At 44.6% G+C, this 27,403-nt stretch overlaps 1 protein-coding gene across 1 annotated transcript; it reads right to left on the reverse strand.

Annotated features, from left to right (window-relative positions):
* Positions 1-12,198: 12,198 nt before the first annotated feature.
* On the reverse strand, positions 12,199-23,080 carry sik1 (salt-inducible kinase 1). Its single transcript, XM_071516154.1, is given in 18 exon segments — positions 12,199-15,214; positions 15,217-15,323; positions 15,438-15,615; positions 15,738-15,992; positions 16,090-16,315; positions 16,456-16,569; positions 16,688-16,837; positions 17,357-17,366; positions 17,368-17,431; positions 17,434-17,574; positions 17,692-17,712; positions 17,715-17,814; positions 17,924-18,048; positions 18,620-18,781; positions 18,977-19,040; positions 21,877-21,993; positions 22,138-22,344; positions 22,864-23,080. Coding segments are annotated over 17 exon segments (2,418 nt in total). The 5' UTR covers positions 22,291-22,344; positions 22,864-23,080; the 3' UTR covers positions 12,199-14,783.
* Positions 23,081-27,403: the final 4,323 nt, after the last annotated feature.

Here is a 27,403-nt window from a genome sequence, read left to right on the forward strand (position 1 = left end):
AGATCTGGACATCTTGGCTTGAAAGGTGCATTTAAATGACCAAAGCAACCCGTGACCTTTAGACGAGCCTCTCTGATGTGGAAAATAACACATCCACTTTTCCAATAACATCAGCACGTCAACAGTGCTTTTATTTCTTCCTCTCTATTTCCCCCGATCTCCACCCTGTTTTGTCATCCACCCTCAGTGTACATGCTATGGGAAACCCCCGGGCCTGACCCTGATGTTGGCAGAACACTTCACAAGCACATACAACCTCTGTTCAAACAGGACCTACATGCATGTACACACAACACTGTTTGAACAGACAATAACCCCGGGATATGCACATGCTCTCTCTCACACGGAAATAGTCTCTCAAATGCAGAACTGCCAGCCTCTCAGTATTATGGCAAAATATATCTATTCCAAGACTTCATGATAGAGAGAGAGAGAGAGAGAGAGAGAGAGAGAGAGAGAGAGAGAGAGAGAGACAGTTATTTCCAGAAAGATTGGAATTTGTGTGGTTGTTTATTTGAATGCAGTTCATTTCTCAAAATGTCTGTTTTGTGTGTATCAGATCAGACAGAGACCAATGTGAGAGTGACAGAGACAGCCTAAGTGACACACACACACACACTCGCACTATGGTGTGAATGACATCTCCCTGTCTTAGTGGCACTAATTGAACCCTATCAGTTTCTGAGCCAGTGCACAGCTATGGGCGATGACGGAGCACCCTCGTCACTGCGCTGTTGCCCACGGTTATGTCACCCGGTCAGATGCGGGCCTCTCGTCCCTCGGTGCCACTGCCAGTGTCAGTAACAGGCCTGCTGGTACAGCGGATCGCACCTCCCGGCTACCATTACCTAACTCACTGGAGTGGAGCCGCCGGGTCACGGTACCCGCAGTCACGACCCCGCGCCTAGAAAGCTGCACTTACGTCAATGCTCTGAATGGCTCACAGTCAAAGCTGTCATTCCTCTCAGGCAAATCAATAGGGTTGAAAATAGCACAGCTGCCCCACCCAGAAGTGTTTAATGATGAAGAATACACCCTGTCCAAAGATCCACTCCATGTATACCCTACATACAGCAGGCTCTGTGCTCTGTCTGTGCTGCACACTATTAAAAGCTGCAAACAGAATTCAACAAGGGCTGCAGAATGTAAACAAAATCTGAAGTTGCTGAGAGATGAGAGATGAAGAGCGTGGCCCTCTGTATTTACTGCAGCATTCTCTTCTTCTCTTGCCTCTTTCTGGTGTTGGAGTCCTGCAGTGACCACAGCTGACTGGCTGCCTGGGTCTTGAGGAGTTGATGTAGACATGCAAGTCCACTTGGAGTGAAAGTGAAAGTGAGAGTGAACAGACCGACTCTCTCTCTCGACCCCCTACACCCCTTTCACACTCCATTCCCTCAAACCTCTCTTACAAAACCTCCTAATCAAGGCACACCACACGCCCAGTGTCTGTTCATGCATTTGCGTTTGGGTGCTTTCATTGTTTATACAGTGAGTAATCTTTCTGCTTACCAGGTAAAGGTCAGCTCTATCAGACAGACCCACCACTGAGCTGCACTCAGATGACTGGCCCCATAAAAACATGCTGCGTTCTAAGAAGGAGTCCACTTCCAGGGGACTTGATCCCTGGCGGGAAATGCCTCTTCAGCCAACAGGAACATGGCACAATGGAGAGCATTGTGTGGAATCACAGGGTTTTTATAAGGCTACCAAGCCGGGTGCAGGAGGCAGAGGAGGGGAAAAGAGCACGTCTTGGTTTTAATTTTCTCATTTTGCGTCATTCCTCCTCAAAACATATAAATCATAAATGTGACATCTCATGCAACGATGGAGACCCCTGCCCCTCCCCTCTCTGATCTGCCCTCCCCTTCCTCTGTCCTCTCCTGCTCCCTCCCTCCTGCCTCCCAGCAGTTTTAGTGGGGAAAAGATGAAAGAAACTGATATTTTGCCAGTGGCAGACATAGCTACATAACTAGAATGATTATATGTAGAGATAGATAGATAGATAGATAGATAGATAGATAGATAGATAGATAGATATCATATTCATTTGTATAGTGTTTTTGATACTAAAAGACACTTTACATTAAATATTATTTACATAGAATACAGCATACAAATACATAGCGTGTACATCAAAAAATACTATATGAAACCAACTATGTAAAACTCATCTATGTAAAAAACAAACAAAAACATAGAATAGGTCAATAATTGCGCAAAAATGACATGCCACAAACAGTAGCAGTCGATAGATAGATAGATACAGAGATAGTTAGGTAGTTACATCCATACTTAGACAGTTGTGAGAGTGCATTAGAGAGAAAAAGTTCAAACAAATAGAGGGCAAAGCAGCTGTTCAAACTGTTTTCTGTGATTTGTCTCTTCTGCGTCACACACAGGCCCCCGAGGGAGAGCGGAATAGTTTGGAACTAACCTTTGCACTTTATCGGGGGAGCGGGGTGATAGCTTTAGGCTTGTGTTGTGTGCAGCAGCCAAAATCTATCCACTGCTTCCTATATTTTCTTCCAGCGTCTCCTTCGGAGAGACCGAATGTCGGCATACACACATTTCTGTTTCTGTCCTGCTGTGATCGGCCTCTTAGTTCCAGATGTCAGCTAAGTATTTGATCATTTCTGTGTCGAGGGCGCACTGGGTTGTTTCTCCATATAAAAACAGTGAAGCATTTTCAATACGGCCTTTGTTGCTTTCTCATTTGTTCTTTTTAAATTGCATTAGTTTTGCTGTTGTTTGCTGCTCTATCCTTTAACCTGCTGTGACCCTGGAGGCGACCAGCACCAATAGAAGCTTTGTGAGCTGGAGAGGACACAGCCAAAGACACACAGACCTGCACTGTCAGGCCGGCTCGGGTTAAAGACACACCCACACGCTGCAAATCTGGAAAAATGAAAATGATGGGTGGATGCATTTAAGGCTATCTTTTTTCTTATTGCTGCTGTTCATCTCACAGGGTGAGCGTGCAGCCAAAATGAAGAAAAAAAACAAAAACTAACTAGGGCACAGAACTACAAGTGCACAAGATCACTGGCACACAAACCCAGACATACACATACACACAAACCCAGTCATGCCTCTAAGAGCGGCTTGATGCTGATGTGCAGTGAAAGGCAGAGGTGGTGCATTAGATGGAGTTTAGAGCTGCTGTGAGTCAGGCGGTGCTGCCGTGTCAGCTCTCCCAGACAGCCGCTGCTCTCCAGGCTGTGTGTAGGTGTCTGCCTCTCAGGGGACAGTCAGACTTTCTGCTCACTGTTACGAAACCAGGAGTTCAGGGCAGCAGCCACTGGAGCTCCTCAATACTTTATGGCATGCAAGGGCAGCCTGCCTAGTAACAGAGTATCGCGCCGCATCTGGGAGTCAGTGCTTCAGTATGAAAGATATTTTGCCAAGAATCAGACGTCCGTTAACAGTCTCATTGCCTGGTGCTAGTTATCAAGTTTGCAATTAGCAAGGCCTTTCTCAACCACCAGATTCTATACTGTATATTGATCTTTGGTGTCTATTGAAGATTTGTATGGATTTCTACATTACTTGTTGATATGACCTACAACCTATTTGATGGGAGAATGATCTGATTGAACAAACTGGATTCACCTGTGACCGACAGGGAACCTATTTTAGACGAAAGTGGAGATTTTATCCACAGACCCTGATGAAGGCCAGATGGTGAAAAACTCATTCATCATGAAATTTAATTAAATACTGTAAAATACCCTTGCTGTCGAGTGTAACCCCATTCTTTTAACTAGACGTTCTGTGTATAATGCTTTACTGTTTTATGCTTCCTGGCTTTGCATGATACAGGACAGCTGAACCGGTGTCACAGCAGCAACAGTCACCATGAGGATTGTGATGGCATTCAAAGCAGGAAATACTGTAATTTAGTACTTTCTTGATTACTAGTACTATTACTATTGCTGTTAAACAGAGAACTGTGCTGAACTTTAATGTGCACCAAAGAATTGCAGCAACTAAAGTAGACATCTACTGTTCATGTTGTTGACTTCATCTGGATTTTGCTATCAATACTGTTGTAACAGTACTGTAACATTTACAGTATCAGCGGCATTGTTAAGGACTTCGATGGCTCTTACTTTTGTCAGCGATCTTTTACCATGCCACCTTATGTGCTTTAGAGGTTCTGCTATCAGTGACCTTGCATACCACAGGCTTATGTAACAGTCTCTCTTTTCACAGAGGTGTAACGTGAGCCTCTGACACAGGAGAGGCAGCAGTCTATAAGGACCGTATAGTGTGTAAGTGTGAGATCATTCTGGGAGCATGTGTGACTTACACACATGGACTTTTCCATTCATAGGAGATAGCTGGGAGACGAGGACTCTGGTCTGCGTTTATCTGCATGCTTGTTAAAATTTGTCTGATGTAATGAAGCAAAGCTTAAATGTCAGAGGGGAAACATGTCAGAGGGACGGCTCTGTGTGCGCATGTGCGTTTAAGTATGAGTCTGTGTGTTTAAGAGTGTATCTGTGAATGTGTGCATGTGTTTGTGTGTGTACTTTAGTTTGTTCAAGATGATGGGATAAGTGCATATTGTTGTTCAATCAGGAGTCATTCCATTTTGAGAGCTCCCATCCGACCATCTGGCTTTTTCCTCTCTTACGTCAATGCCTCCAGAGTTTCACTGAGAGAGAGGGGTTTCCCGCTCGATTCCCCCTGAGACAGTGAGCTGCTGCGAGCCGTGGGCCGTTATTTTAGTACAAGTCTACAGGCTGATGGGCTACGGGAAGAAGAGAAAACTTCAGTGGAAACAATGAATAAACTTCCTCTCATCCTCCCACCTCCTCTTCTCTTTGTTAGGCCCTAGCATTTTTGTCCAGCAAGGCTGTGACTGAAATTCCATGTCATTTTTTCCCCCATGTGAAACAGCAGAATGAACGTCAGATTATGAAAGTAACAGGATGTGTGCTCACTTCTGTTGAACACAGTGCTAATTCCTGTCAGGCAGCAGTCATTTGACCTAAGGTCAAGCAGGGACTATGTACAAGACAGAGGGAGAATAACAGAGATAGCCGAGCAGCAGTGAGAGTTTGATACTAAAATATTACATAGACGTGGGGTAAACCTACCACGAGAACTGACAAGCTGACAGACAAACCGACAGAGAGAATCTGCGTACATGAGATCGAACACACACCAGCGGTAAAGACAAAGAAAGCGCATGAAAGAGAGAGGCAAGAGGCGAGAACCGCTGAGAAGTGGCTGGTAATGACCTCACCAAAATTCAGCAGAGCCACATGACTGTTGGGGCCGGACAAAATATTGCCTCTTGTCTCAACCAATCAAATCCACTAGTGCCCCCCTTGCCCCCACACTCGACCCATTTTCCTGCCCTCTCTGTCCGGTTGTGCAAACACAGTCGACCCACTTAGGGAAGCGCACACGCGCACACACACACGCGCACGCACACACACACACACACACACACAAGAACAGCTGTATCTCCGCAAACTTACACAAGTAGCTCCCAGAAGTGAGAGACTGACTGGTAAACATCTTGTAGCCTATTGCCTGTATTGTGGTGCTGGAGTAGCTTACGTCAGTGCGAGCTGATGTCATCGTGTGTCCACTGCAGCCTGCGGAGGTGACAGACACGCAGACGGACAGATAGACGGGTGACGTGGGCAAACAAACGAGCTGTCACCATACAGAGGAGAGAGGAGAGGAGGGCATGGAGAGAGAGCAGTTTACAGCTTATAGCCTATAGGTGATAGTGATAGTTGATGAGTGTGTATGTGTACATGCTCATTATTCTATTATTAATGTTAATAAGGGCCCACAGTTATAAAGTGTTGCATCCAGAGCAGATTTGAAACCATCCAACAGCCTAAACAGTTAACAGAGGAGTGATGCGCTCATCATCGTGCGTCATCCTCATTCTTCCGGCTCTCCTGCTAAAATGATACATCGCCTCTTGATTATACTGCAACACTCTGCCTTATCTGTCCCCTTTCCACACGTACACACACACACACACACACACACACACACACACACATACACACAAGCCAAGCATCGGAGGAGGATGATTGTATGTGCGTGCGCTCCAGTGTGCGTGTGTGTTCGGCTGAGTAAGAATGATGAGGCCTAATTAATATTACACAGTGCTTGCCTCCCCACCTTTTGGCATAAAAATCATTGGCTGCGCCGTTAATTCAGATAAATAAATAACTAAAAAAGATAAATAAATAAAAAAAATATATATTAAAGGTAATGATGCACCCTGACAGAGGAAGCAATGACATCAGAGGGTTTCCTCTTGGAAGAGGGCCACGGTGGCGGGGCGAAGTCGGCCAGATGGACTAAACCCGGGTCTGTGTTTGTGGCACGGCACACGCAAGGGTGACAGCAAAGCGGTTGCAGTGTCCCCGGTGTCACAAGCCAGCGGTAACGGGAGCCGGAAGGCCCATGAGTCCGCCTGGGCTTGATGACGCAGTCTGTCTTCAGCCGCTCCAAGTTTCCACCGAGGCACAACTTCTGACACCCCAGTGTCATGGTGCAGCCACATGGTGCGCAGGCCTCTTTGATTCTCTCTCGTGATTATTCCTTTCATGTTACATCATTTCCCTTACACATAACAGCCCTGCCCTGGAGAAAGATAAGACGCTGAAGGGAGAGATTACACAAAAGGGTTATTATTGACAAGCAGAGAGAACAAATTTGCTGTTGATTATTTGATATTTAAGACAAATTCAAGTCCTTGTTCCAGAGGCCACCTGGAAAAGACACTGGGTGTGGCCCAAACACAATCCAGCCTCCTTTTCACCTGTTGTGAAGAGGGCCTTTTCTTGTCTTGTTTTCTCAGGTAACAATTGTTTGACTATTGACGTTACCTTCGTCACGGTTATGGCAGGTGGAGGCGGACAGGTAAAGAAACAGAGCAAATCAACGTATAATTTCCCGAGAACCTGAGAAGCCAGGAGACAATGAGCAAGCAGTAGCTGAACAGGGGAGGGAATCGGAGACAGAACAATTATCAGAAGAATATGTGTGTGTGTGTGTGTGTGTGTGTGTGTGTGTGCGTGTGCGTGCGTGTGTGTGTGCAACAGAGAGAGAGAGGCTAATTCAGCACGCAGCTGCTTAGTGAACTCTGTGTGAGAGGCCTGTAATGGAATGCTCACACAGACGCCAGAGCCTGCTGTACAATATTAACAGAGCCCAACGTGCGTCATAGCTCTCACAGCTGACACAGTGTGTGTGTGTGTGTGTGTGAGAGAGAGAAAGAGAGAGAGAGAGAGAGAGAGAGAGAGTATCTGTGTGTTCACGTGTGCTTTCCTTTCGTCTCTCTCTACTGTATCTCCACACCAGTCTGCTTTCAGCCTCCTATTTCTCTCCCTGATGTACAGTCTCCCATTTCAAAGCCCTGGGTGGTTTCTCTAGTGCAACAACAATGGCAGCTCTGCACGTTAACATAATGATGCATTTGAAAGGTTAGTGCTACGAACGTAACGTGTGATAGTGAAGGCAATTGGTTCATGCATTGTTTATGGTGCCTTTAAGCAATAACAGCTTTTAGTAACGTTTAAACTTGTTGGGATGACGCAGATGATAAAATCATGCCGTTCTTTTCCGAAATGCTACATATCCATTTTGGAAAATAAATCATGACCTGCTTTTCTGTAGAGATCTAGTCTGTACAAGTGTTCTGGGGCATCCACTAGTCTATCAATTACTTACGTTACCTCGTCCCCTTTTAAAAAGGATCATAGTTTGTTTTGGTCAATTTATAAGAGTAGGTGTAGGTTTTTTTTTCAAATGGTGGATGTTTCATTTTAGGATGAATGTTTTCAAATGCTCAATCATTTTATACTTGCTGGGGAATTGGAAATTCAGATCAGGGTTTTAGGTTCAGTTGAAAGGTTAGCACTTTTAATATTTAAAGTGGTAATCCTCATTTTTATTTTTTTTATTTTATTTTGATGACATCTTCGGTGCTCGGCGCTCATTGCTGTGGTGTTTCTGCACTGCTCTTCCCAGAGATCAGCTGTCAATCAAACAGTGTGTCCAGTACTGTGACGTCTATTTCCTTAGATTTTCTGTTGATGCAGTTTGAGTTTCTGCGGGTACCGGCATTTTCTTTGTCTGCTCAGCCATGGTGGCTATTGCTGCTCATGCTAACTACCCAGTTCTTCTTCTATTTATTCGAAACAAACCCCCATTTCCACTGGAGTAATACTTTAAAGCCACTATGAAAAGTTTTCATTGAAGGTTTGTGTTGTTGCTACTGCTCCTTGAGGGAAGTGTAAATTGAGTAGTGTAATCTGTCATGCAGAGTCCTGCCATGTATACTTCTGAAAGTTGTTTATTGGCTTTGCTCTGAACCTCCAAAACTTCCACAAATCCTCTGGTATTCATGCTCCTCCAGCCAGAGAGCTCGATTATTGGCAGTGACGCACGTTCTGTTTCTCGCTCACGTACACACAATTAGGAGGGTGCTAATCTCACTGCAGGGGGAGAGGATCTGAAAGCCCCTACAGTGGCTTCCTGTGGATACCAATGTGTGTGTTTGCATGTGTGCGAGTGTGTGTGTGTATGTGTGTTCGTGCTCACATGCAGTTGTTTTGAATGGGTATATTTGCTTTAGTGTGCGTTGCATCACATTCACCGCAGCGTTTTTTTCTGTGTACAGTAATTGTGGCACTTAACTATGTTCTTATGCAACAATGTTTGTGGTTATCTGAGTCTCTGGCCTCATCGGTCTGAATTTCCAGTTTATCATCAGACATGAAGTTCCTCCCTTGGTCCTCACTGGTTGTCACTGAGGTGGGAAGATATTTTTCACATTTCTGCAGAGGAGTAACACTCTTCTCTCCAGCCTCTGCTTTTTTTCAACCAGCTGTCTCTTCTGCTTTCGTACACACAAGGAAATTCTGGAAAATGTCTCTCCTCCATGCACTCTCACTTTGATAACTGAGTTACTTATTCAAAGCACTCTGAATGTTTTATGACAGGTTGTCTGTGGAACCTTGAAACCTGATTCACTTCCTGTGTGCGTATGTGTGTGTGAGAGAAAGAGAGAAGAGAGAGAGAGAGAGAGAGAGAGAGAGAGAGAGAGAGAGAGCAGAAAGTGAGATGGGAAAGGCCCATCCAAGTGCTCTTCACACTTAAGTGCGTAATTGCCCAAATCCCAAGATGCCTTGCAAGTTTCATTTCAGTCTGAGCTCCGACTGGGAACTTTCCTCTTACCTCTGTGGAGTCAAACACCCGGGTCAGCTGTCTTTTGTCCTCTCTCTACACCTGACACAATCAGTTCACTAAAAATCAACTGTGTGCTGAAATAGACTCTCTCTCCTTCTCTCATTCCATCTCCCTCTCTTTTCTCACAACCCCTCAGTTCTTACGCAGCAAGGGCACTCAGTCTTACTATATTCCATCAATGAAAAATGTGTATGTTCAAGTTATTCATCCTTTTCTGCAGCTCACATTACATGCATGCATAAGGTCATGTATTGCTGTGAGTTCACAGACGGTCTGTATTGACTACAGTTAGTCGTATATTTCTTTGCACCGGATGACCCAGACAGAATTATCTCGACCCTCCAGCTCAGTTTACATGCAGGGACACACAGCGAACCTTAGTGGGTTAAAAACAGAAGCACCTCCAGCTGTCTGGCACTGAGATGGATACTGGTTTTGGTGTGTAGAGGGTTCCATGACTTGCCCAAGGGAACTTCAGCAGGGTTTGAACCACTATGTAATGTACATAGTGTACAAAAGCATACAGAGATGATCAAGAATAGACCCACTTACAGCAGTGGAACAGTGGAACACACACACACACACACACACACACACACACACACACACACAGCTATAACTCAGTCCTACAAGACAGTGTGTAACAAAGAGCTCATTAGTCAGTACAAGGTCACGTCCGCAGCAGGCAGCTACTGATGACTGACACGTTTGTGGTGGCTGGACGTCAAATGCACGGCGTTCCTTTCACACTGGATCCTTTTCAAAGACTCTCTGAAGTGTGTGTGTGTGTATGTGTATGTGTGTGTGCAGAGCTGGTCCTGACCTCCATGGGGCCCTAAGCAAAATTCTGCTAAGGGGCCCTCCTACCTGACCCGTGAACCATGTAAACCATTTGCCATTGCCACACAGTCACACCTGACACCCCAGTGCTCCCACTACAATCCTCTCTCCTTTAAAACAGTTTGCTCCATCTGTCGGTCTAAGAATAAGTAGACCTATACAGAACAGAATCAATAGTCAATGTCAATCCATTGCTTTCCATCTTGCATTAGTCCAGAGTTGTAACTAAACCTTGACTGAGAGACTAGATAATCATTGTCTTGTTTTAAAATGATGTGCGCCTATCAGGAGTGCCATCACGCCCTTATACTGTCTGGACTGGTCCCCACAGAGGTTGCTGCTGGAAAGCGCGAGTTTCATTTTGTGCATGCGCATATGAACGCATGTTCACGCGCGATGCGGTTATCTTTTCCAAGCTGCAGTCTATAAACACTGTTGCCCGTTGGCGTTTATCATAACGCCAACGTAACAAATAGTTGACACAGACAGACCAAGAGATGCACTGCCCAGCTAGGTTAGCAAGACAGACAGACTAGTGAGAGATGCACTGCAAGCTAGCACATCAACTTAAAGTTACTGTTATTTGCCGACATCAAACTTGGAGAGGAGAGAACACAAGTTTACCTGATTGCTGTTCCCGCAATTCACTCTCATGGTGTTTTTTTTCTTCCTCTTTTCGTGACCAGAAGGATAGTTCCACTTCATCCTCTCATCGAAGTTGTAAACATTGACACACGCTTTGACACGAGGGGGAGGCGGGGCCCTTGCGTAATTTGCGGGGCCCTACGCAACTTGCGTAGTGAGCGTATAGGGCCGCCCGGCTCTGTGTGTGTGTGTGTGAGGTGGTGAAGTGGGCCCTCATATCTAACATGTTCGGAAGCTCCCACTTTGATCCTTGTGCAGCTTTAAGTAAAAAAAAAATCAATGCCTTCTTTAAAAACCTTACAAAATGAGTCCATTTGTTTCCACTATCAGGGACTGTGGAAGAGTAGTGCTTTCCATTCAGTTACGCAGGTGATTTTAATGGCATTTCCCTGCTTTCTTGACTAATTGGAGATGACAGTGGAGGGAACAGGCAGTTCAGCACTTTCATAGTTCAAATGGAACTGAATCACAGACATTTTGGCCCTTGGTTTCGCTCTTACGTCGTCTTGCTCCCACACAGCCTCTCCTGTCAGGCGTCAGACACCTGTCCGTTCTCTGCATTATGAATCACTGGCCAGCAGGAGGGTCACCGGGTTCATCGCATCATCATTCTGCATCACAGCATCATCATAGGAGGCTAGTGCATCATCAGAGTGCATCATCAGCAGGTGATAAGAGATGAGGCATTATGAGGCATTTTGTCCAGCATTGTAGTGATGCTCATAACGCATCTCCCTTTATCAATTCTCATTAACACTGTTGCATAGCCTGACCAGAGTGGCTAGGAAGGTGGTAGGAGGCAGACTCGCAAAGAAAGAACATGATTAACTTATGGAACGCAGATCTGAACCAATAAACAATAACTAAACTTAACAATACTTGTCCGTGTTTTACTTTAACCAGAACTGTTGATGGTATGTGAACTGTACCCAAACATAATGCAAAACACAAACAAACCCGGGATAGCATGTGTCTGCAAGTTACAGATCAATGATGGAACTATGGCTAAAGCAAACAATTAACAAGCATGGTTAAATTAGTAAACAATATGGCACTGATGGTGAAAATGAGGACAAATGGCGTGTTCTCACCCACTTTGTCACAAACACCTTTAATAAGATATTTATAAATATTATAAATATTTGATAAAAGAATAAATATGATTCAGTGACCTAATCAAGCAACTAGCAAATGTTTTATATGTATTAAATTATGATTCATGATTTTATTATTATTGTTGTTATTGTTATTTTTATATATTATGTATTTGTTTATATATATATATATTTATATATAAAATATATATATAAAATATATATTATGTTCAACTCTGAACATGAATGAGTTTGATCTATAATTCTTATCAATACTTAGAATACAACAAGCATTTCATATAAAAAGTTCTAAAAAGGTAAAAATAATCTAAGTAAATTTATTCAAACAATGACTTAACAAATACAAAACACAGAAAGTTTAGGAAGTGAACTTTATTCAAATAAATAGTCACATAAATAAACAATCTTTCTTGAACTAACATTCTCCTTCCCTCCCTCCCTCTCTCTGTCTCTCTCTCTCTCACACACACACACACACACATACACACGCTCACGCAGTCAAGTAACAAATCAGAAAAAAAAGATAAAATACTTCTCATTATCCAAAGTTTATCAAAAGGGTCATCTTACAGATTTGCATGAAGAGTCATTAGTGTTTCAATAGTTTTGTGAAGTTTTTTCAACATGAGAAACAAAACATTTCAGAAATAAGAAATATTAATAAAGTGCGATGCTTGCTTCTCTTTACACAGCAAGTTAAAAAGTCAAAGAACGTATCAAAAGGGGCTTTTGAGTGAATGGCCAGTAGATGGCCATCAGATTTTCTTCCTTTCGGTGTGCTGATCAGAGACAGAGATCCTCTGATCACGGGAGTTTGTTCAGAAAAAGGCACAAGTGTTGGTGGTGAGTGCAATCAACCAAAAATGTTGGATAGAAATATCAACACTGCTTATTTCGGACAATAAAACTACCAAACATTTGAGAGTCGGGCTTGGAAAAACACTGTTCCTTTACAAGTTTTTCATTACCATTTGAGATTTCACAGATATGGTAAAACTAACCAAGCTTACAATGTTACACGGCTATCACGGCTTTCTAATACATTGTCTGAACAGACTGCACAAATAAACTGATATTTGTTGCAGGTAATATCCACCTATTTCTAGCTATCTTGACCACTTACGGACAATTCGGACAAGAAAGATCCAGCACAGCATGGTATTGCTACGTTTTGTTTTTTTTCTGTTTTGTTTTCTTTCTTTTTTTTCATTTTCTTTTTTTTTTTTTTAGAAAAGTACAAAAATGAATATCACCATGGTCCTGAAAGCTAACAACTAGGGATATTACAACACAATAGCTTTAGCATTTGGTGGCAGAGGAAGCTTTCTCATAGCAGAAGGTAAGGAGACGACGTGAAAGTGCCAGCTAACCAGCATGCTACATTTTGAGACACAGCATTCAAAATGAAAAATCAGTAGTGTATCTGTGGCAGCCTACCCCCCTCTTGTGTGTTCGCTCTTTGGTATAACCCAAATTCTGCCTTTCAACGAAAGAACAGCAAGCATGCTGTGTGGAGAAACAGCATTTTGAAATACCTTTCTACAGTAGCCTATCATGTTATTATGTCACATAACCAGTACCTGTTCTAGCTCAGTAAGGTCAAACAATCATATACAGCAAAAAGGATGAAAATAATAATTACAAAAACCTCAGGCAAGTGCACATGTAAGCCTGTTCACCATCCTATGTAGATTATTTGCCTCTTCCTTCCTTTGTATTTCAATGTGAAATATTGCACTGTTCCCACAATCTTTGTTCTGTCCATGTGAAAAGTGAAAAGAAAAACAAAAGAGGAGCTAGAAATAATTTCTCTGATATTCTGTTTTTTGAAATATTGTCTGTGGATTTTTAAGTTTTTATGAAGTTTTCAAATTGAAACAGGTTTCACACATGGTTACCTGAGGAGGTAGTAACAAAACAGAGGATCTGAAAAGCACAGACAAGGTGCCTAAAAGATGAGGGGAATATGGACTGATGTATGCACATTTGTAAGGTGCTACCAAGCTGACTGATGTACCTATTGTGCTTTAGTCAATCAGCTAGACAGTTTTTCTCTTCAGTTTTGGCTGATGAAGATGTATCATGTAGCAGTCTATTTGTAGCTTGAGGTAAAGCAGCATAAGCTTAGCTATCGTCTTGCACAACAAAATCACAGTTTCAATCACAAATCACAAATCAGCTCCTTCAGTAAAAGTGTGTAAGCTTAGGGCACTCTGATACTGCATGTTCATAGGACTGCTACAAAGTAATGTCTCTTTAGGAAGGCGAACAAACTGGGATGAAAATGAAAAAAAGAAAGAGCTTTGGTCTTCTCTCCAATCAAGTGAAAAACATTGAGAGATAAGAGTTTTCAAAGTTAACAATGGAAACATGACACAAAAACTCAAACAGTAACTAAAAAAAGTCTTGGAAGATGGAATCTTCCCATTTTCAAATAATGGAAAAAAAATTGAAATCAGGACTTAGAAAGCATTGAAACATGTGACATAATTGTATCTGATCAGCTAATGTCAGTTCTCATTATATTCAAGTGAGTCCATAACCTCCCTAGGAGCAGGTCTGGGTGCCTGTCAGGGAGTTTTATGGGATCTTTCAAAGGGTCTTGGTTCAGGCCCAGTCCATTATTGCGTCTCTGGCAGTCTGATAAGGATTCAAAGCCTTGTCCAGAGTTTTGTTATTGCTTAGTCTTTAGCTTATATGATATCAAAAGCACACACACACACAACATACACACATGTACAGACACACTCTCACATGTGTACCCTATGTTGTTTAAATAAAGTGTGCATTTGTCACTTGCATCTGATTTTGTTCGTTATCATCATTTCTGTCTCTGTATCCTCCTCTGTTCAAAATCAAGTGACCAGTACTCTCATGACTCTGTTAGTCATTTTTCTCTGGGCGTCTTCCAGGAAGAGAACAATCATTGGTCTTACGGCATGGCTGATGTTTTTACTTCACCATCACACAGCTGCTCAGCTGCTGCTGTCCAGCCAGACTCAGCTCCTGCATGTTAGGATCTGCGCCGGAGCTGGAGCCCAGGTTCCACACCACCGGTCTGGACATGAGGGGGAAGGGACCCTGCGTCGGCACCTGGGGCTGCTGTTGGAGGCTGGAATGGGGGTGAAGGTGGGGTTGCTGGCTGATGTGCAGACGAGCCTCGAGAAGGTAAGCAGCGGAGGCCACGGGGGAGAGAGAGGAGGAGTAGCAGGAGGAGGAGGAAGATGAGCAGCCGGACGAGGAAGCCTCCAACGGTTGTTGCCAGGGGCCGTGCTGCAGAGCCACCGGAGCCGGAGGAGGAGGCAGGGAGTGCTGAGGCTTGCTCTGGAGGAGGGAGGGGGCGGGGGTGTCAAAGATGGAGGAGGGAGCAAATACGGCAGTAGAGGAGGGGAGGATGGCCGCTGCTGGGCCAAGAAGAGCAGGGGATTTTGAGTAGGTCCTGTCTGAGCGGCTTGGGCCTGAGGCTGGGGCTGGTGCTGGATCTGTAGCATCCTGGAAAACAAACAAAGACAGACAAATCAGACTGTGTATTTGCATGATGTAATGTGTGCATAGTTTAAATATCAGTTTTGTTTGTGTACACGTGTCAGTGTGTCTCATATTTACCTCTGCTGGTGCAGCACCTCCTCCAGCATGCTGCGATGTTCGGAAAGTGACCCACGGCTGCCGCGGTTACAGGAGGGCGGAGGAGCAACCTGCCTTGTCAGACCCTTGATCTTGTTTAATCCCAGAAGACCTTTTGTGCGAGTGTTCTTCCTCAGCTGCTGGCGGAAGGCTTTGAGGCCTGCAGAAAGGCACGGGAAACAGTTACACAATACTCCTTTGATCCGATGGTGGTGACACAGTAGAGCAGGCATTGCAAAGGAAAAGAAAAGTAGAAAGTGGAGTAGAAAAATGACACTCTACCTTGTGTAAGGGAGGTGTCAGAGGCTCTGCGACCCTCCTGAAAGCTGGCAGCAGGTAGACTGCCCTGGGCCTGGGGCAGGAGGTGGGAGGAGAGGGCCAGAGGGGTTCCTGTAGGCACCAGGGCTCCACCTTCAGTCCCGGAGGCCAGGAGGGTTGACATGCCGCCCATAGCAGCCTGCAGGGTGGGGTTGGGACTGGATGAGGACTTCAGACAGCTGTCAGAAGAGGCACCATCTGAGGGACTGACCACAATACCTACAGAGGAAGGAAAGGGAAGAAATTAGAAGTTAATCACAGAGCCGACAGAGTGTGCATGGGTGTGTGCCCATCTGCTTATGTGTGGCATACTCACATGGGGGGTTGCACTGGTGGAAGCGGGCTGATACCTCAGCCAGAGTGTGTCTGCGGGAGGTGGTGGTGGGGAGGAGCAGGGGCCCGACAGCTTGCGTTCCCTCCTCCTCCTCCAGGTCCCTGGGTCGCACCTCTTCACTGATGCTGGTCTCCAGCAGGCTATTGGGTGAAATGGAGCGGTTCCACAGCAGCCGGTTCAGACTGGCCTCCACGGGAAACACCACACGCTGGAGACAGGGGGGAGGAGCGCTAACTGTTAGCTTCTGGTCTATTAGTAGACGAGCACAAGAGTGGAGGTGAAGTTCGCTAACCTCAGATTCAATAACAAGCTGTTGAAGACTGTCAAGTTTTAATCAAAGGAGCTTACTTGGAACAGTCCGCCTTGGTCACACTCCATCTCAGAGTACACAGGAGGGGCGCTCTTGGCTGGAATTGGAAATCCTGTGGCTCTAAATCCGCTGTCGGTAGATTCCATGATCACCTGGAAGCAAACAGAGCAGAGAGCGTTCAGCATTTTAGAACTAGAGTGGAAGGTCCAAACTGCAGAGATCAGGGCGAGGCTAAGATTCAAGTCTGGTGTGCCCAGCTGGAGCGCTCACCTCTGGGGTGGTGGAGTCAGAGGTGCTCCTGGGTCTCTGGCTCCAGGTTCCACACTGGCGGCTGAGCTGCTGGGCACGGTGCTCTCTGACTCTCTCCAGCAGCAGGTAGTAGATAGCAGAGAAGTGATTGTAGCTGCTGCTCTGCAGAGACTGCGGAAGAGGAGAGGCACAAATTAGTGGCTTTGCTGCTTTGCTTACCTATTCTCCCTTTCTGTGGCTTTTAAGACAGCTTATGTAATTATCTTCCTCTCTTTATAGCTTGATTTAGCTCCACACCTCAGTGTTTTTCTTTGAAAGACAGCCAGACATAAATATGCAGCCGGTCTCGCGGCCTCTGTTCAGTCTAATCTCTTTGTAGATGACAGTGTGAGAAATTGTCTCTGCAGTGCTCAGCGTGTTAGCTTTAAAAAGCAGATGCTACTAATTCCCCTACAAAATGAGCAGTAAGCCCGAGGCATGTGGGGATCCATGGTGGGATTGACGCTGGCGGCAGGAAGATAGCATACCTCTTAATTTCATGCCAGACATGACTAACTGTCTCAAACTCCCATTTCCTCACAGACAACTCAACATTATTCCACTGTGGTTAATCCCCGCCAGGCACAAATGCTAGATAACACATATTTATTTCACAAATACATTAAACAAATTTTCAGTCTTCGGGCTCACCTCAATGGTCCTGGCGGTCGATGCCCAGGGTGTTCATGATGCCCAGCACGGGCTCACTGTAGTCCCCCAGGTTGAGTTGTACTCTGTCAGGGAGTGGCTGAGGGTCTGGTGGGGGGCTGTTGGGTCCGCCAGCATCCAGCGGTGCTGCTTGATCTGGGCCACGCTGATCCTCTTGGCTGGGTCCACCACCAGCATCTTACGGATCAGGTTCTCACAGTCTGGAGGACGTAAACAAGGAATGAGTCTCTGATTATGTGTGCTTCGGATTTAAACAGAACTGGTAATTGGCAGTAATAGCAGTAATTCCCGTGATTTGTTGCCATAGCAATGCATACCTTGGGACATGAAGAAAGGATTCTGAAGCGTCCTTCGGTGACTCTCTGTCTGAGGGCAGGAAGGCTGGGCCCGTCAAACGGGAGGGAACCGCACACAAGAACATAAAGCACCACACCAAGGCTCTGTGGAGAAGACAGCAACAAGGAGAGGGTCAGCAGTATTCTTTAAAAAACAGCTCGAAACACCAATGCTTTCCTCTTTGAATAATATATTGTCCTTGTAAATGCTTACCCAAATGTCCAGCTGAGGCCCCTCATACTCCTTCCCCTCAAACACTTCAGGGGCGGCGTAGGGAGGGCTGCCGCACCACGTAGACAGAGGCTCGCCTGCATTGTAGAAGTTTCCAAATCCAAAGTCTACAAGACAGAGAGGAGGCACAATTATTTAATTTGTTATTGAAAGTGTTTCTTCCGCATTTTCCATATCAGAAGCTCAGGGAATTAAGATGTAAATTTGTGTCCCCTCTCTTTAACCACAGTGTGTTATGTAAGTTACCATCATAACCTGATAATATCAAGCTGATATTACCATGTCATCTAGTACACAAAGGACTAATTGTCATGCCAGGCTGAGACTAATATTTCTTTATGCCAAAGCGTGTTAATTTCCCCTGGTGAATATTAGTCTTAATAAAAGGGAAGAATTATTGGCACTTAATTAGCACACAGACAGCACCATGATCATTTAATTAGCATGATCCATGGCTTGAGACTCCTAACACTGCAAATTGTTTTATCAGGCGAAACAGAGAAAATACCAGCAGCGATACAGAGATAAACTGTCAGGGACACAACATTGATATCTAATGTAAATGAATAACGTGAACGGGAATTTTTTCACCCTTTTCCATTTCCTTCAAAGAAACCCTCAGTTTCACATTGTATGTCCCAGCCCCCTACCAGCAGACATGGTATATGGCAGACTCACCAGCAAGTTTGATATTCATGTTGGCATCCAGCAACAGGTTCTCAGTTTTGAGGTCACGGTGAACGATGTGATGCCGGTGGCAGTAGTCCACCGCTGTCAGAATCTGCCAAAACTTTTTGCGAGCCTCATCTTCACTCATACGGCCATTTGAGGTCAGGTGGTCTGGAGGGAGGGAGGGAGGATATTTTAGTTCAAGAACATATTTGAGACAGAGATGTTGTGGTCTAACTGGGCATAGATATGATAAATCTGTCTACAAACATTTTTGTTAGGTAAGAGATTAGTAAACTCTAGACCTGGTTTATTGGGTTTATTGTATAAACCGGCTATAAAATGAAATTTGAAGGTTGAACTCACCAAACATCTCTCCATTCTTTGCATACTCTGTCACAATGTACAGCATGTCTTTGGTCTCCATGACCTAGGAGAAACAGAGTGGGGAAAAAGAGGGTTTAGAGCAAACTAGGTCATAGGCAGCTGGTGATGACGGAGAATACATTTCCAGAGTAAAACCTGCTCTAAGTGCTTCAGCAGAGCCAGCTCTAGGCATTGGGGACATTTTCTGGCCACGATATTCCCCTGATCATACTTCTCCATCTACTTGTTCCACAGTTGCTCTCTTTCACACAAGGACATGCACTCACACGCGCACACACCCCACACACACACACACAAAGTACCAATACTGTGGCTTTCCATGATATGCCCTGTTGCATAACAGTGCTGTCAGTAACTTCCTGAATGCTTTTTATAAATGGGACATATAAACACTCATTTATACACACCCAAAAGAGACACGTAAATGCACAACACTCAACACACACTCATATCCAGTTGTTACTAACATTTTCACTAAGGCTGAACTAGTTGGCAACATAAACCAGTGTTCAATTTCATGCTACCCCATATCTCTTTCTTTCTGGGAAACAGAATGGCACATTCACACAGGATGGTCACATGGGTCCCTTCTTGTGTATCGAGGACACCGTCAGTGGAATCACTCAACACCCGGCGCTCGATGAGGGACGGAAAGACGCAATTCCCATTCCCTTCCTGGAGCTCACAGAAACCTCCCATTTCTCAAGAGTGCCCTCAGGGACAGTGTGTTTCAATGAAAGGTTGCACAACAAAGCAATTTTCGTCAAATAACAAAGCCCTGTCTGTGTAATACTGCCTGCTAACTTGGAATTAAATGTCACACGATTCCATTGAATGCTGAGGCTTAATTCTTTTCAGTCACCAGTCCTTTAGAAAAATCAAGAGAACTTTGGGTGAACGAGAACGATTCAATATGGAGATGCCTCCCGAAGCCGGGAGGAGTCTTTATCTGTGAGATAGGGCAGCACTCTGGGGCTCTTTCACCTTGAGGTGCAGCTGACATCAGAGCGCTAAAGAAGTGGCCCGGCACGTTAAGGGCCCTCGCCCTCGCCCCCCCCCCCCCCCCCCCCCCCCCCCCCCCCCCGGGAGGGATAAGGGGGAGTGTGTGTGACTGATAGAAGGTCAAAGGGAGAGGCTGAGACAAAGAGCAGAAGAGAAAATAAAAAGCAGAGCCTTTGATGATCCCTGACTGTGGGGAAAAAAGCCATTTTGTTCACATGAGAGAACGGAAGTAGCAGCTTATCATCAGGCCAGAGGTCTCACACTGTTGGTTATCCCCTTCCCGCTCCCGCCCGCCCCCATCTAGGTTCTTCCTCTCCTTGACTAGTAGAGACTGATGGTAAGTCACTCCTGTTATTGGAACAGAAGGATGACACACAGAGAGAGGATGTAACCCATGGATCACAAGACTGTCTTACGCCACTACCTTCCCTTTTTACAGAGGGAGGAGGAGCAGGCCTTTGATGGTGAAAAAGCCTTGCTTGGGGGGACAGAAAAACTTGCTCTTTCCATCATCAAGTAGCAACCATCTGACTGCCATTACCTCACACAACCCAAGGGCATGGGGAAGGAAACAGACGAATGAAAAGAGGGAAACAAAGGAAGATTCAAGTACAGGATACAAATTTAGATTACCGAGCACTGATAGCACTTTAACTCTAAATATTATTTCCCTATTCCCCCTATTGTCCCATCAGTAATCGCTCATCTGACAGTAGGACACTATAGAAGTGGAATTTCTGTCTAACTGATTGAAACTGTCATTAATCTGTTTGTGTGTGTGTGAAGGGAAACACTGTTGCTTTCAAGGAATAATAATATGATTATTTTTGCAGGATTTCTGCTGCCTAGACATGATTTCACGGTCTTAGTACCAATCAGCTGCTTAAATCCGGACGTGAAGTAATCCTCAAAACCAGCAAAACAGTACACAGCAGATCAAAGGGCAGAAAAACTTCTGCGGAAAAAAAAAAAGTGTATTGTGTGTTTATGTGGGTGTGTGTTGCCAGACGTGTGCCAGGGTATCTGCATCATAGTGAGGTCTGCTGAGGGAAAAAGCGGATTCTTTGTGCTAAGTCTTCAATTTGATTAGGAGTAAAGCGGCACATGGCGGGGCGGCCTTCACGTGATACGCAGACACATTGCACTTGGCTTCCACTGATGCTAATTGGACTTGACATTCAGACCTGTAGAGACAGACTCATCCTTAAGCAGCACTCTCTCGCCCGTTCTCTGTATCCCCTACCTCTGCAATCAACTCCCTCTTTATATCTCCAAAACATCATATAAATGCACAGTCCTCTGCACTGACTGGTACCTGTCCTTATTCTCAATATCTCTCCTTCTCTCTCTCTCTCTCTCGCTCTCTCACACACACATACAGAGTAGGGATGGCAGAGGGAGGTCAAAAGGGATTGCACTAATGCTGTTGTGCTGTACTTATGATTCAACGTGTTCTTTGAGTCAGCGGCTCACCACAAGCTAGTACAAACCATCCAGATAACAAATCCTCCTTATTTATTTATCACTCCATAATAGCATTGCTACATCTGTACACCTACAGTAATGAGACACTGCAATGCACCATAACAATGTTATTGTGGAAAACACATTTGCCCCCACTTTGCATGCTTTCCACACCCTTGCAGTTATTCCCCCCTATTTGTGCATCTATTGAGGTTGCCCCTCTGCAGACACATCAGCTTAACACATGGCACTGCCGCTCATCAGTCACAGACCAGGCTGCAGTGTACAGTGTCAGTGGACGCAAAACACAGATCGAATAACACAAGCGTGCACACACATGGCCAACTGCACACACACGCACACACAAACACAGCCAGCAGCAAAACCACTATGAGAAAAGACACGCTACACACCTGGTAGAGTTTGATGATATGGGGGTGGTTCAGCAGCTTCATAATCTGCACCTCTCTGTAGATCTTCTCCAGGTTGGAGGGGTTCAGTCTGGTCTTATCAATGATTTTTATGGCCACCTGGAAAACCACAGGCTAATTAGTAATTTGAAAAACATCTCAGCATATTTGTGCTGTTTAAAAATGTAGATCCGCAATTAAATAAAATTCCACAAATGCACCCACACCCACAGAGTAACACATTATAGGAGTAGAGCTGCTGACCTGTGTTTTGGTGACTTTGTGCCTGGCCAGTTTGACCACTGCAAAGTTTCCTTTCCCCAGGGTGCGGATGATCTCATAGAAGCCGACCTGCAGGGGCCTTCCCTGGGCAGGGCTGGGCTGAGCCGCCGGGCTGCTCTCTGTCATGATCACCATGGTGCACCAACAGTTTTGGACTTGTATTGCGTGCGGATAACTCAAGTGTAGTACCTGCAAAGAAAAAAAGGAGACATTAAAGACCAGCATATTTCATATTTAAGTCATTATAGGCTATAAAGCATGCTATATCCACAATTACACAGAAAAGGCGTTTTTACGTAACCAAATAATAGTCTATAAACTCCCTTCAATCAAACAATTCAGTGGAAAAGTATTACGCAAAACCTTAATAACAAGCCCATTAGTTCAGAGAAAATGAAAGTGCTATCACGACTTTCCTCATAGCGATAGGCCTATAGCCAAAAAACAAAACAAAATCCGTTTGAAAGTGTAAGCCTAAGCTTGTTAACATTTTCTGAATTTGATAATCTCAGGCCTCCAGTTGAATCCGTAATTAAATTACAGAATCAAGTGACTGCTAAAAAGTTCAGCAGATTAGAAAATCAGCTTGTCTAACATCATATGATAGGTCTATGCTGGGTTAGGTAGATTTTAAAAAGTGTAAAGAAATTAACAAACAGCACAAATCTATCTGTACAGTTACATAGCCTAATAGTCTATTAGTCTTACCTTACAGCGCGTACATACACCACCTTTTCTCACAGTTCAGACGGTTCTCATAGGCAATGCAAACCATTCCACAAGAGCGGCGTGAACGCAGCAAGTTAAATGTATAAAAACCCGCGTGAAACAACTTTTTTCTTCCTTAATTAGAGTTTACACTTTGAGTCCGGTGTGCGTGAACACAACAAGTATTTCGGCGTGGGACTCGGCTGTGGCCGCGGCGCTCTCTCTGTGCTTGTGCGCTCCGCTGGAATGCAGAAAGCTCGGGCGCTCGCAGGGGGAACTCCTCCTCCTCTCTCCGCCACCATAACAAATTGATACCCACCTTATTAACGTCACACCCGCGTCAGAGCTTCGAGCGGGGTGCAAGGCCGGGCTCGAGCGCAAGGTACGGGTTGCCCGGCAACCGCGCTGCTCAGGCGCACCGTGACGCGAGTGCTGATGGAGGGGTTGCTTGGAGATGGGGACGGTGACGTCAGTCGTAGAGATGTGTCACCACGTGATGTTCCCCTCCCCAAGCTGTTGCTCGCGGTTGGCCTCGCTCACTTAGCCCGGCGAAGGGCTGTGCGCGCGGCTTCAGGTCCGCTGCTGGGTAAAAATGAAACAGAAAGCAACTGGTGCTCATTAGTTAGATTATTTTTCACTTTCTATTCTATTCTGCTGCGTTCTATTCCATTGTGTTGCGTTGTGTTGTGTTCTATTCTATTCTATTCTATTCTGTAATGCACTAAAGATTAGATTAGCAGATTTACTTGCTATGTCTATTCCTATCAAAATTATATCATATTATCTCCCTTAAATCTACTCTTTCTATTTGGAAGTTGTGAGGAATAAATTCTTCATGTGTTTTTTTCTTATTATTTTTGCATGTAAGTCTGAAAGATATTTGCTGATACTGCCTGGCATGCTTTGCCCCGTCTCATATTGCAGGTAAAGCCTAGCAAGTACAACAAAATCTCTCTAACCTCTGCACATTGCCCATGGGAGAGAAAGGAGGAGGAGTGTGTGTGTGTCTGTGCGTGCATGTGTGTGTGTGGGGGGTGCAATATCAACACCACATATCTCAGTGAGGGGAGTAATGTGAGGTAGGAAAGAATAGCCAGGAAAGGCAGGAAAGAAAGGAGGGAGGAGTGTGAGTAGCAAGGCAGAGAACAAGGAAAACTGTCCATGAGAACCAGGAGAAAGGCTGATATACACACAAACACACACACACATGCACACGTACACAAACACTCATATGCACACAACACATTACATTACAAATAAAAGTATCCCAAAGCTCTGGTTGGGTGAAATGAACAGTGCAGCCAGTTGAGTCCATTGTTAGTGACAGGTTGGAATGCTCCGCTGGGTTTAGGCAGAAGCGGTTAGACGTTCATGGCTTTCTCTGTCAAAGAGTGTATCGGCAGCAAAATTCACACCTTATACTTACTGAACCTGCCTGCCAGGACCGTCCTGCCCTGCCTGTGTCAAAACCAACCTGGGGACATTTTGAACATCAACACTTTAGTCAACTTCCCTTTCAAGGCATGTCAGTATCTATGAGTTATGCCTCTGGAATCACTTTCTAGCCCAGTCCACTATCCAAATTGATGGAAGTGGACAAAGGAATTTGATGCTATTGTTTTTCTGTCTGAGCCATTGATTTACACTATAACACGTCTGAATATCTGTCACACTCTCTACCACTGTCCTTGTGATTGATGTTGCTGGGCTTATGCTTGTTATGGGAAAGAACCCAGCGCTCCAAGCCACTGACTTCCAGTTTGGGTGGCAGGTCTGATGCGTGTGGCTTGTGTCTCCACTCTTCACTCACGCTGAGCCTTCAGAACGGCAGCTTAACACAAATTGGGGATATCCCCGTGGAGGTGTCAAACTGTCAAACTATGTGGGGAGAAAAGCGCAGCCCACACAGTAGTGAAAGGTCACCGCTATAATACCCGAAAACAGAGGTGATATCCACAGGTGTCGGAGCAGAGGTAAAGGGGGGGCAGACATAATCCTGCAAGCCCTGGCAGGCCCGGATAAAAGATGAATGAAATGGATCTGATATGAGAGCGAGAGCAAAATAAATTCCCCTTTAATTACCTAATAAGCAGTCACACTGAGAGCAATGCCAGGTGACAAAGTTCTTTAGATCAGTAATGTGTGCTATTACACACAGGTGTCCGACACTGCAAGAAAAGACTCAATAAAACACTGTTATGGTGCCAGAGATCATAAGGAAATCAAATGAAAACAAGCCCAAGATCTCATACACTGAGCCATAACTCAGCGAGGAGGGTATACATAAAAGTTTATAGCTTTGGATGGATTGAATGTCATTGGGGGAGAGTGTAAATACCAAACACCAACCTCAATAGAGAGAGGGATTCTACCCGCCCACGGTTTAAAATGTTAGAAGAATGCAAATCGCATGCAAAATGTATAAGCCAAAAGGTCATGCAATGTTTTGATGCACACTTACAGCAAAACCGCACAGCCATCCTCTGCTACTGCTCTCATTGTTTTCTCAACCAAATGTCTCAACCCATTTGAATAACCCCCTGACTTGCATGATACCACTGGTTGTCGAGTGGGCAAAGCAGTCCTGGTTATATAAGATGGGTTTACCTGAGTCAGATTAGCATGTTAAGCCGTTTTTTGAAGAATGACTGATAGTGACAGTATTCTGATGTAAGGTCAATTGGGGATGCTACGCCCCCTCACACGCAGATGCTTCACTGGGTTTTGTTTCTCTAAATGAATGACCTTACAAAACTATGTTCAGGAGACTTGAGAAGTGTGTTGAACGTTCTTTAGTTAGACCAAACCACATTCTAGCTTCCCACACACCTCACTCTCATCCCATGATGACCCGAACAACCTCTCATTTGTAGTCATTCGTGGAAATGAAAATGAGGTGCATATGGGGATGTGAACACCCTCCCTCCACACACGCATACACACACAGACACACATAAACTTGTTTCTGTATGTCAGAATCAGAATCAGAATCAGAAATACTTTATTGATCCCCGAGGGGAAATTAGGTTACATTGCAGCTGCTCACATTGTAGAAGTGAATATATACAAGCGTAGAGAAATTATAAGAAATTATAAGAAAAATAGAAATACGAAAGTAAGAAATATGTGTGTGTATGTGAGTGTGTGTGTATGTGTTTGTGTGTGATTGTGTGTTCATCAGACCAAACTCCTGACAGTGCGCTGTAACTGGCATCATTGATGCAGTAAAGATTTAACTATGTTTTGGACAGTTATAATGCCTGGTTTCACTCACGTTCAGGATATCTGTACAGAAACAGATATGAGCTATTGGGCAAACATTGTTATTTCAGTTTTAATCCTATAAATACAACACGCTATCTTGGAGAAAGAAACAAAACACCCAACCACACATACATGCAAATCGCAATGAGCGTCTTTGGTTCGATATCTTACTCTTACTATGTGCTGAATGCAATGTAATCAGGCACAAGGCAATATTCTCCCTTTATTCTGTGAGCCAATCAGATGTTGGTTCACATAGGAGAACTCAATGGGTATTCCACCCTCTTTACTTTTGGGGAAAGCACAGCTACCAGTCAAGACTGACAGTAAACAGAGGATGGATGACAGGACACAGTGAGTCATGTTTTCTTTTGTTTTTTACCTGCGGTTTGCCTTGGCAAACGGTAGCACCCTTTCATTTGTGTCACTCGTGTAATTAAGCTCATGTCCCACATCTAATTAAATTTAATGTCCACTGGCTGTTCTATTCAGACAATATGTATTTAATGTCCTTGTAGCCTTCAAGGACAGGATCACGAGAAACCAGAAAATCCTTTGAGAATGAAGATGTGTGCACATAACAAGATTAAACCTGAAATCCAGGGGAGCAATCCCATGCTTGTATGTATGTATACCTGAACGTCCACAAGAAACATTACATTAGCCATAAATTAAATCTTACCTCTCATGCACAGAATATTGTCCTGCTGTACAATAACTACTTTACTTTTCATATACCCAGGATACAGTTTTTTATGTATTACCTTACTCAAGTTGTCCTGACATTCAGTAGTGATGCACTCACCTACAGCACACTTATCTGTCTGACTCTCCACATAGAAGCTTGTATAAACAGACTTGTTCTACCCTGGGATATCCTGTCCTTTCTAAAACCTCTCACCACCGACAGCAGCCTGGTGACCTCTGTGTCGCTCTTGACAACCAAATGTGTTTTGAAACCAACATCACAGCCACAACCCAATCTTGCAGACATACTCTCTAGAATATCCTGTTGAACTTGACCTCGTCTCACCAAGAAGTCAGGCCGGCTCCTTGTTGAATCCCCCTTCATCTCCCACTGCAAGTCTTTCCATTTCAGATCTGACACAGGCCTACAGCGCTGCAAAGGGAATCTATGCCCAGCAGTGAAACATTTCCTTGCAAATGCGAAATGTTCTCGCATTCACCGCAGAAACACTCTTACACCTAGTTGGATTATATGCATTACTATACAATAGCTCTCATGCTCACAGCGAAATGCAGTTCCTGTTTTGGA

Source organism: Centroberyx affinis, unplaced genomic scaffold, assembly GCF_046629955.1.
Source record: "Centroberyx affinis isolate AG114_WGS23_722 - 3 ecotype Tasmania unplaced genomic scaffold, CSIRO-AGI_Caff_v1 ptg000393l_1, whole genome shotgun sequence".
NCBI classification, from domain to species: Eukaryota; Metazoa; Chordata; class Actinopteri; order Beryciformes; family Berycidae; genus Centroberyx; species Centroberyx affinis.